An 11,199-nucleotide genomic window follows, 5' to 3' on the forward strand; every position below is an offset into this window, starting at 1 on the left:
ATACATTTTCAAATGCAAATGGCAAGTAGTCCTCTAGAAAGAATATAAGTTTAAAATGAGGGGGCAGGAGCCAAGGCTGCCAAGGTCAAAAATGCAACATACATCAAATAAAATACTGACCAGTGTAAATACACTGAATTTATGAATTCATTAACAGTAGTAGTGGTTTTTGAATACTTATAAACGTTTAAGGGATTTTAAATGCATTTTTTTTTCATGCCATGTGTTTTTGAAAGAGACTTGTTAGCCTCTGGGGAAAAAATTAAATGTGCATTATGGTCTTCACGAAAAGCATAAAGAATAGATCTCTGTTTCTATTAGGAAAGAATGCTTCTCCTGCCTTCCTGGACTTGCTTGCTAACAGAAGTGATGGATGTATTTCGTAGTCTCTAAGTCCCTCTACCAAGGCCAGCTATTGTTCAATTCAGTGATTTGTCACTTAAAATATTGGTTTCAACCCATTTAAACAAAATGGATGCAATAACTTTTTTCTTTACAGTGGCCCTATGACTTCGAGTGGTGTGAGGAGAGGAGGGCTCAAAAGAACACCCTTAAGGGTTAGGGGATCCCTGGGTGGCGCAGCGGTTTGGCGCCTGCCTTTGGCCCAGGGCCGGATCCGGGAGACCCTGGATCGATTCCCATATCAGGCTCCCGGTGCATGGAGCCTGCTTCTCCCTCTGCCTGTGTCTCTGCCTCTCTCTCTCTCTCTGTGTGTGTGACTATCATAAATAAAAAATTTTTTTTAAAAAAAAGGGTTAAAGAGAGGAGCATCCATCGAGTTTCTTCTTCCTGGTGTTCCTTGGTGTATCCTTAGAGAAACTTGAAAACCCAGAGTTCCTTTCAAGATAAAAAAGCTCACATAACTTTATTCTTTAAAGCAGTAATATGTCTCAGTTACATTTAGATACAGTACAAGAAATAATAAAATAGCACCTGTGAATTTTTTTAGTGGATTGTAAAGAATCTTAACTACTTTATCTTCCCCATTTTTTTTTCTTCACCTCCCTAAACAAAGAAAAAAGATTACTCTCACTTCCACTCCTACCTGGTCTCCAGGGGCCTGATTTTCATGCGAACAGCCCTGAGGGAATAATCTGCACCTCTGAAGGGGACCCAGACCACTCCATTTTCAATCTCATAAGGACTGTTGTTCCTTGGATCATAGGAGCCCCCAGGGTAGTAGATGCCATTGAGATTGGCCGCTTGGCAGCTGTTGTACCACCAGCCTCCTCCGTAGACTTCTGCACAGTTCTCTTCCCACTGGTCTGCATCCCTGTCGTAAGTGCTGAACTGCATGCCCGCGTGAGAGGTATACTCTGTTCCTTCCTCTGCAGAACCCTCCACCAGAGCATCCCCTGCTGTGCCCTCGTAGGAGGAGACCTGCAGGGCATAGCCCTCTGCCTCAGAGCCTACCCTCAGGTGATATTCCGCATAAGCCTGGTTCCCAGCCCAGTCCTCTAATTCAACCCGAAGGACAGAGGCCCTCAGGGTTAGTAAGTGGAGGTGTTCATTGCCTAGCCAGAACTCGCCTTCCCCCTTGTCATCCAGGCTGCCGAAACCTCTCTTGTAGTCTTGCCAGGTCCGGTTAAAATTCAGTGATCCATCCATTCTCTGCTGGATCAAAAGCCATCCTCCCAGACTGGTCTCTTGATCACAATAAACAGAAAAAAGCTTACTGGATCCCGGTAGCTTGATATTGAAAATACCACTTTGGGCACCTGAAGGATGTGTTTGGAGGACATCATCACAGTCTAAAAAAAAAATTAAGCTGGTTGGAAGAACTTATTCTCATTTAACTTTACAAAGATAGGCATGGCCCAGATTAAATGAAGACAGGAAGATACTGGCTTTCTTTTCCTTCCTTCCTTCCTTCCTTCCTTCCTTCCTTCCTTCCTTCCTTCCTTCCTTCTCTCCATGGGGAAAGGACACACTTACACTGGGATGAAACTCATGCAAGTGAGTGACATTTATACCTATAAATTGCAAAGGGGATTTTCTCCAATGGATTTGAAATTTTACTTGCCGGTACTGATAACAGCAAGTAACCACCAAAGATATCTAGGCATCATTTGGTTGTAATATAACTTGTTTTTAACCTGATCTCAATGTCAACTGAGACACACACTAAAAATACGATTAATGAATTGGGTGACAATTGCAAGAGCACACATTTTGAATAGCGAAAGAATTTGGTTAGACAAACTTGAAATGGAATTTCGGAGGGATTCATTCATTCATTTGACATGCATTTATTGAGTGATGACTCTCTGCACTGTTGGGCATTTAGGAATACACATGATAGACAAAACCCTTGCCCTCATGGAACTTACAGTCTAGTCCCCAAACACAAACAAACAAAAGGTGTAATTTCTATAAAGTGTCATAGAGGGCTAGGAAAGAGGTTCAAGGTGCCATGGGAGGCATTGCAAGAATAGAGAACTTAGTCTAGGGGGTCAGGGAAGGCTTCCCCAAAGGAGAAGTGCGGATACCTCTGGCAGGGCGAGCTTTAGCATGGCCTCTTTTGATGCTATATTCTCCTCTGAAGATTTCACGTTCTGCTTCCGTTCCGGCCTCACCTGCCCCTTTATAGCTCTTGCTTTCAAATGCGGAGTCTCCTCTGTTGTAAGTCGTACTACTGGTCACAAATTGTTTGCTGTGACTTGAAGTTTTACCACTGGAAGGGAACTCAGGTGTCCCTATGTTTGTGAATATGTCAGAATCTGAGCCCATAATGTGGGTCTTATGTTCAAACTCTTTACGCGAGGGTAAAAGTATACCTGGAGGTGTTTTGACAATTGAGGTGCCAAAGAAACGCTCTAGATCAGGGTGCCTAGCATGGAGATCATCTAGGCTGCCAGCAAAAGTATGGGATAAGTCACCACAATCAGAACCATCTTCGGAGTTTACCACTTCTTTTGTCACTTCTTTGCGACCATCTGGACCTATAACGGTCTTAGTAACAGTTTTAGAGCATGCGTGACGAGTGGTGGTTGTGCTACCAGAGGTGACCTTCTCATTACCAATAAGAAGCTCTTTCTCTCCTTTAGAAGTGACCAGTTTACCTGTGTGGAACTCATTCTTTAACCCTGGAGTCACACTTCCTGACACCTCTTCAAATGTCCCCCACTCTGGGTTGGTAGGCCTGGTGTTCCCATGCCCTACGCTACCTGGCCTAAAGCTTTCGGAGTCAGAACTTCCAGAGCTCCAAGTGCCAGTACTGCCCGGTCCAGTGTTGCCAGGCCCGGTGCTCCCGGAGCTCCAAGTGCCAGTACTGCCCAGTCCAGTGTTGCCAGGCCCGGTGCTCCCGGAGCTCCAAGTACCGGTACTGCCTGGTCCAGTGCTGCCAGGCCCGGTGCTCCCAGAGCTCCAAGTACCGGTACTGCCTGGTCCAGTGCTGCCAGGCCCGGTGCTCCCGGAGCTCCAAGTACCAGCACTGCCAGGCCCAGTGCTGCCAGGCCTGGTGCTCCAAGTACCAGCACTACCAGGCCCAGTGCTGCCAGGCCTGGTGCTCCCAGAGCTCCAAGGACCAGCACTGCCAGGTCCAGTGCTGCCAGGGTTCCAAGTGCCAGCACTTCCAGGGGTGGAGCTCCCAGGGTTCCTGGGGCTTTCAGGCACTGATCCTGTTCCATGAGATGGAGTGTCTCCTCGGGCATTCCCATCTCTATCAAGCCTCTCTAGAGTCATTTTCATCTGCTTCATTTCCATGAGTGCCTTCCACTCCAGAGGGGCCTCCTGAAGCTGGCTCTTGTAGTCCCCAGGAAGCATATTTGGAGCTGGGCTCGTTTTTAGCAGTGGTAAGTATTGCCTGTCTTTAGGTGGAAGTAAGTCTTTGGCAATGACTTGTTCAAGTTGCTTCTGTTGATCTTCATAGTACTTTAGATCTGTCCTACGCTCTAAAGCCCTACTGCATGACCCTTGGCAAGATCGGATCTTAATATCAATGTCCACCTAGAGAGAAGGGGAGAAAGGTATAGAAAAGAGGTTGATATAAATTAAAAAATATATGCTTATTAAGTTCTTAGCAGAACTGAACTGGGTTCATTTCTCTGACTTGGAGACCTACCAATCAATACTCTTATTTTTCATGTATGTCATGCCCTCAGTGGAAGAGACATTAGGTTTTGTAAAGTTAGGCCAGATAAGCAATAGGAGCTATTTGGATTCATCTTAGCCTTAAAATAGATCAAGAGTAAGATGCTATTCCCTCTGAAAGGAAGCACTGATGAATTGATCCTTAGTGAGACTACGACTAGAGGTCCAGAGGCATGGCCTTGTCAGGGCTTTGGAACAAGACAAGCGGGGACCTAATATTTCCTTTAGAAATGTACTAACTGTGTATCCTTGGAAAATTTACTTATATCACTGAGCTTTTTTTTCTTCATCTGTAGAGTGGGGGAAATAATACCTGCTTTGTAGGTGCATAATGGATGTAACACTTTGCTCTACATACAGTAGGCCTTCAGTGAATGACTATCGCCTTCCTTTACCCTGCTGTTCAAAGACAAGGAAATCTGATGTCAGAGCCACATACTCGCTTACCTCTAGTCGTTTCATATCTACCAGCTGATCCCTGACATTTTTCTGTAGAAGGTGGATGTGTTGTACTTGTTCTAGGACTTTGCGCCTCAGGATCTCAATTTTGCTTCTCAGATCTTCTGACACTTGGCTATATGTATTATCATTATCTGGAAAAAAAAAAAAGGAGTATGGATAGTGAAGGAACAGCTAAGTGATTTGCTTATAATAGCTAGCAAAAGAAGGAAATTTGTTCATAAATATCCTTTCCCTTTTAATAACAATTTGTTCTCTGGACACTTTATATGTTAGTTCCCAATCTAATAGGCATTTGATGTTTGGACAATGTTATATTCTTTAGTCATCCATAGCTGTCAGTTAAGATTGTCTACTAGCAATTAGTAACCCAAATAAATGCGGAAGAAATTTCTTTGGAATTTTAAAGGTATAATTAGGAGATTAAATGTGATTGCATTTCAACTATTTCATCATATCCTTAACCTTAACCATCATATCCTTAAACATATTGCTAAATAATATGATAACATACTTAAACATCGTCTTGGATTTTCTGAGTTTTCCCTCCTACCTATAGATCTGAAATTGTTCCTGAGATTTTCTTTTTTCAGGTCAATAGGATCACTCTCCTGCCATTGCTGTTGCATTGTTGATTTTAAATTAGTCAAGTGTCCCTAAAGGTATAAAGAGTCAAAGCTTCTGGAGCTAGGCCATCACTAAACTTGCTTCCCATTCCAAGAGCAAATCCAGTGTTTCCTAGTCCTAATGAGACTTAGTCATAGTTCTGTGAGGAATACAGAGCATGATTCTATATCTTAAATTGAAAAAAACAAAACATGAACAGCCTGATGGAGTTTGTAAACTGAACTCCCAGCCTCATCACATGATAGCTTTGTGTCTTCGAGTAAGTCCCTTGATCTCTCAGTTTTCTCCATCCTCTATAAGACAGAAACAAGATCTACTCAAAAGGCTTTGCTCATCTTATTTTCAGTATATACTCTTAAAAAAGAACACACATAAATTCTAGTCTTCAATACAAAGTTCAGACTTAATTTTGTGACTTGAAACAATTTTTTTTAAAAAAAGATTATTTATTCCTGGGAGACAGAGAGAGAGAGAGGCAGAGACACAGGCAGAGGGAGAAGCAGGCTCCCTGCGGGGAGCCCGATGTGGAACTCGATCTCAGGACCCTGAGATCACACCCTGAACCAAAGGCAGATGCTCAACCTCTGAGCCACCCAGGAGTTCCATGACTTTAAACAATTCTAAACTGACTGTTTTTAATTCTAAACTGACCTTTTTAATGTTCCTTTTACAAAAAGCAAGCCCCTCCTTAAAATTCAGGGTATCGTGAAGGCATGTGTTTCTATCTTAAGTACTTTGGAATACAATTGGAAGTTGCCATAAGGAGACAGTGTATTTATTTAGGGCCTTGGTTGTTTCTCTGTTGTGCGCTATAAAGTCAAAGCCCAGATGTTACTACTTACTGTTGGCAGTGGCAAAATCCCCTCTCACAAGTTCCATTATATTCGTTGTCAATGAACTAGAGTCCTTATTGTTCTTCTGATAGTCAAAGAGTGAGTTTTTGAGCTTATTTATTCTGTTTGTAAAATCTTGATTGACTTCATCGATTAACCCTTTCATCCTGCAGCCAGAAGGGCATTTGTAGTTCTGGAAGGGAAGGGGAAAATTATATTAAAGCCTCTATCTTGAATCCAGTACAATTTTAAAAGTTTCCATGTGGCTCCCATTGCCCTCCCCCAACATCCTCTGATCATCTATTGACTTAAAAGTGGTTTGAGAGAACTAGTCATAGAGAAATTCTGGAATGAAGGTCCACTTAACCATAAATTAGGCTCCACAAAATCTTGAAGCCATAATACTCAGGTTCCTGGCATTTGCTGGAACATGCAACTAAAATCCAAGCTATCAATCCCACTAATGACCCAGGGTTTGGGAGGTAATTTAAATAGTGCTCTCATGGTGAGGCTACTTTCCAATTGTCTTTTTTAATTTGGCATGTAATGAGTTATTAGATTATTACCCGTTGGAAAAGTTTTCTGTGACTTTCTGGGTCAGTTTGTGCACAATTCTAGCACCACAGGGGAGGATTATCCCCCTCCCTATGCCCATTGCTCACCCAGTCTTCATCGGAACAGAAGGGCCAGTCTGTCTCCTTGCAGGCAGATTGCTGTCTTTCCACAATTCTTGGGCCACGTACACCTCCTCCTTCGGCTATAAATTCACCTTCTTTGGAATTTGTGGTCTTTACGGATTCATTCATACACACGAAAGAGAACAGCATTAGGCAGATAAGGAGAAGACACTGTCAAGCCTGTAAATCCCAAGGAGGGGAGGGTTCTCCCAGAGATTAAGAGCAGCAGCTCTGGGGCCTCTGCAAGCTTCATTTTTCTTACATTTTGATTGAAAATCCAAATACCTACTTCATGGAGTTTTATGAATTGAAGGAGACAGGGTATAGACATTTTTTAACTGTGTTGGACACGAAACAAGCATTTAATGAAGCTAGGTGTCTTAAAGGATTTATTATAGAAGAGAAAATATTTGAATCAACAAAAGTAATTAAAATTTACCTTTTCATTTTCAGTAATGTCTGGAGATGGAAGGGTATTTGGAAAATTCAGAGTTCTTTCTCCTATAATTTCTGTTTTAGTAGGACCAAACCTATACTACCTTAGTTTAATTTCTCTCTACTTCAAGTTTCTACTTCGGTCTTATGGGTCCGTAATTTGAGCAAGAACATACCAAGGATACAAATGTGGCCAATAAGGACTGGAAAATGCTTTTGAGGTTACCCGCTCATGTAATAATGTCCTTTTATAATTTTAATAATTATAATTTTAATTATAAAAGAATTTTAATATTTTAATATTCCTTTAATATAAAGGAATTATAAAGGAAATTTTAATAATTTCCTTTTGCAATGCAAAAGAGTAGACTGAAAGAAAAATAATGGACTGACAACTTTTTTTGAGCACCCTCTAATCAGAAATACAGATTTTTAAAAAAATTTCTATTGTGACCTATGAAGTGAAATAGGACATAAAAATCTTCCAATTAGACTTTACATCCTAATAAATCAAGATAAGTTTTAAGTTTTAGCTATTTTTATTTTGTATCACTAACATACCAAGGATTTTTGCTATGACTATTTTAATCTCGGATAGTTTATTCTTTTTGTTTGTTTGTTTTTAAGTACTCTCTATGCCCAGTAGGGACTCAAACTCACAACCCAGAGATCAAGAGTCACATCCTCTACCGACTGAGCTAACCAGGTACTCCCTTGAATAGTTTATTCTTATAATTTTTTTTAGTTTATTCTTATAATTACCTAATATTTGCTGTCTCATTTTTTTAAAGTATCCTAACAATAAAAATAATAATAATAAATAAATCAGCAATTAAGGACAGTTTATTTAAAGGAACAAGTACAATATCTTTAAGAAATAAAATTATAAATTCAAACATACTTCAGAATAAAATGGCACAACAATAAAAATAGGCAAAATTCAATACTTATGTCAATAAGGGAGAGATATCCAACATATCATGTTAGTAAATGATGTTAGTCTTCCAAATTTTTTACTTATTAGTTTACTATAAGGAAGAATATTAGGTTAGAAAACCTCTTTAGTTCTTTTGCTCTGATAGTAGGATTTATGAGTGGTGAAGGGAAAGAAAAAAATTGGAATAATTCATATCCTGAAAGTAATTGAGTTTCTTAAACATATTTATCATGTTTTTATAAGATCTAAGGGTTTCGAAAGCATCTTGAATGAAGTTTCTCTTCTATAGGTCTCTGGAGTCAAACTTTAGAAATTATAGCAATATTTAGTAATTATTTTAAAAGATTCCTTCCCACAAAAAGGATATTGCCTTCTCAATTAATGTCTCCCGACTATGTAATATGTAATAAAATATTGTTTTAGATGTTTTCAAAGACAACTAATTTGCTTTTCTTTAAAAACACACACCCACACCCACAAACAACCTTTCAGAAAACTACATTAAACCACTGTTCTGCTTATTATGGACAACTAGCAATAAATTAATCATTAGATTTTTAAAATTCTCATCAGAAGAATGCTTTTTTTCTGTTAGCTAGCATGAACTATCCCAAGGCTTTATTGGAACAAAGATGGCAAAGATTTCTTCCCTCAAAACAAATAAACAATGTTGTAAGGCTGAATTACAGATACCAAAGCTTCCCCTGTGAATTTCTATTCATTGGTCCAGTTAAGTCTCCCTCTTACTCCTGAGGTGTCAGACTCATCTAGGAACTTGCCTCCATGGCCTAGAGCTTATAAAGTCAACAGTGTGCAAGGACAAACTTAAGACTGACTCAGACCTGCAAGCGTTTTGCAGAATGAACACCAGAGAGAAAGCAAGAAGAGAAAGTAAAGGCGGCCATACCCAGACTGTGCCCACCACACTCAGGACCAGGCACAAGATCTTCGCAGAAAACATCTTTTTTAAGGGTGGAGCTCGCTCTTGAGGAGCACTCCAGCTGAAAGAAAGGAAGACTGCCTCCACTCTTAGTTCCTATCCTTTTTAAATCTGCAAGGAGGTTTGATTAATCATTATCTTTGTCCTGTTTAGACAGTCAACATGCGCTCTACAACCCTTGCTGCTTCTCTAAGGATGGTGCCCCAGAATTTCTTGCTCAATTCCCCCATGCTTGTTTGCTTTTGATAAGCTGTTGCAAAGGTACCTTGGGGCAATTCCAGGACAACCTCACATTCCAGGAACAGGATGACTTTAGAAATGCAAGAGGAAAACATAGGAAGATGTACCCCTGCTCGAGTACTTGGAGTACTTGAGACAATATGGAGGGTGGCTGAGGCAGGCTAGCAGTAGCCCACTGCAAACAGAGATTTGGCAAATATTTCACTTTGTGTAGGAATTATGGTTGGATGATCTGACTTTTTAAAAATGACTGTGGTGGGGGCACCTGGGTGGCTCAGGTGGCTGAGCATCTGACTCTTACTTTCGGCTCAGGTCATGATCTCAGGGTCCTGGGATGGAGCCCTGCTTCTGGCTCACTGCTCAGCAGGGAGTCTGCTTCTCCCTCTTATGCTGTCCCTCCCCCTCTTCTAAATAAATAAATAAATAAATAAATAAATAAAAATAAATAAATATTCAAAAAATGACAGTAGTGATAGGCTGACCCTGAAGTCCTTCTATAAGTTACCTTGAATGGATTCTTTTCCTCTATCCAATATGATGAAGACAGTAGACCCTGGAGCCAAACATCTTATGTTCATAATCTCAATTACACCGTTTCCCAGCTCTGTGCTTTGGGGCAAATTACATGTTTTTATGAAGAACAAATGAGTTGATCTTTGTAAAGCCCTCAGAGCAGTGATTGCCACGTAGGAAGTACTCAGTGAGTGTTAACAACTATTAGGGAACATAAAGTGCCATGAAAAAATACCATTTCTTTCCTGTGTCTATGTCTTTGGACATGCCAGTCTACTTTCTCTGCTTTTCATCTTCATATGAAAACTGTCCTTGGCCAGATCTAGCAAACAAAAAACCAGGATGCCCAGTAAAATTTGAATTTCAGAAAAACGGCAAATACATTTTAATATGTTTTGTCCCATGCAATCTTTGGGACATACATATACTAAAAAGTGCTATCAGAAATGCATATTTAACTGTGCATCTTGTAATTTTCTGGCAAACCTACTTTGCCTCAAATTCTGGTCCCTATGTGAAGTCATTTCTGATAATAGTAATACCTAATACTTATTGAGTGTTTGCTAAGTGCCACGGAGTTTGCTAGACACTTTACATCATACCTTATTCCATCTCTCCAATTAAAAGCAATCTCTTGCTCTTCCATACTTCTTTAGACCATGTACCACTCATGGCATTTACCACTGTAGGAGTACTATCCTTCACTAGATCACAGTGTTGAGAATGGACATATTTTAATTGGTCTTTCTGTTGTCCCAAAAGCATGGGCCCTCACTGAGCAAGAAAACATGAGGGCAAAGTTGACCCGCCATGCCCTCAGGCACTATAGGCATGTGAAGCTTGCTGTAAGTGCATGAAAGTCCTGGTATAAGGCAGCACCCTCCTTCACTGCTTGCTCTATGGAAGGTTTTGATCAAGCTCACTCCTGATGTTGCTTTCTTGGATTTCTAGAGGCAGCTGCAAAAGGGAACCCTAGAGCCCATCCAGGTTCTGGAAGACAGAGATTCCATGGAAAGTTGAGTTATTCTCAATCGGCAGTGACTAAACTGGCAAAATGCCAGGCATGGATAGAAACTTGAGGGAGGCCTGACCTCTTCAGGTGACTTGTCTGCTCGCAGGAAGTGTTCCTCTTGGGAAGTGAACACAGTATATGGAAGATGCTCCTAGGGAGTAACCTGGTGGGCTTCAGGTGATTCGGTTGAACATAATCGAATTCAAAGTAAGTTAACAGAAAACAGTTTGAACAGAAAGCATTCATTTGGTGGAATGCCCCAGTTCTGAGCCACATCAAGGCATTTCCAAGGTACTATCTTTAGCTTTTCTTATTGCTGTTCCATGATTCCCTCAAGAATCTGTACATAAAAAAACCAGGATGCCCAGTAAAATTTGAATTTCAGAAAAATGGCAAATACATTTTAATATGTTTTGTCCCATGGTACCTGGGTG

General features: G+C 40.6%; 2 protein-coding genes across 2 annotated transcripts; both read right to left on the reverse strand.

The window, feature by feature from the left end:
• Window positions 1–834: 834 nt before the first annotated feature.
• LOC119877046 (fibrinogen alpha chain-like) lies at window positions 835–1,848 on the reverse strand. The gene has a single exon (XM_038559075.1). The coding sequence runs from the start codon at window positions 1,606–1,608 to the stop codon at window positions 1,042–1,044; it is 567 nt and encodes a 188-aa protein (XP_038415003.1). The 5' UTR covers window positions 1,609–1,848; the 3' UTR covers window positions 835–1,041.
• A 385-nt stretch (window positions 1,849–2,233) lies between these two features.
• FGA (fibrinogen alpha chain) lies at window positions 2,234–9,126 on the reverse strand. Its single transcript, XM_038559074.1, has 5 exons — window positions 8,968–9,126; window positions 6,674–6,799; window positions 6,021–6,204; window positions 4,540–4,685; window positions 2,234–3,948 (listed from the first exon to the last, which is right to left on the reverse strand). The coding sequence occupies exons 1-5, from the start codon at window positions 9,019–9,021 to the stop codon at window positions 2,446–2,448; spliced, it is 2,013 nt and encodes a 670-aa protein (XP_038415002.1). The 5' UTR covers window positions 9,022–9,126; the 3' UTR covers window positions 2,234–2,445.
• Window positions 9,127–11,199: the final 2,073 nt, after the last annotated feature.

Source organism: Canis lupus, chromosome 15 (genome assembly GCF_011100685.1).
Source record: "Canis lupus familiaris isolate Mischka breed German Shepherd chromosome 15, alternate assembly UU_Cfam_GSD_1.0, whole genome shotgun sequence".
Taxonomy (NCBI): domain Eukaryota; kingdom Metazoa; phylum Chordata; class Mammalia; order Carnivora; family Canidae; genus Canis; species Canis lupus.

Coding starts and splice junctions, on each gene's coding strand:
- LOC119877046 (XM_038559075.1), bottom strand. CDS start 1,608: ATGGATGGATCACTGAATTTTAACCGGACCTGGCAAGACTACAAGAGA.
- FGA (XM_038559074.1), bottom strand. CDS start 9,021: ATGTTTTCTGCGAAGATCTTGTGCCTGGTCCTGAGTGTGGTGGGCACA. Junction 6,205..6,673: donor TCTGTTCCGATGAAGACTGG/GTGAGCAATGGG, acceptor CTTCCCTTCCAG/AACTACAAATGCCCTTCTGG. Junction 3,949..4,539: donor TAGATATGAAACGACTAGAG/GTAAGCGAGTAT, acceptor CCTTCTCTCTAG/GTGGACATTGATATTAAGAT.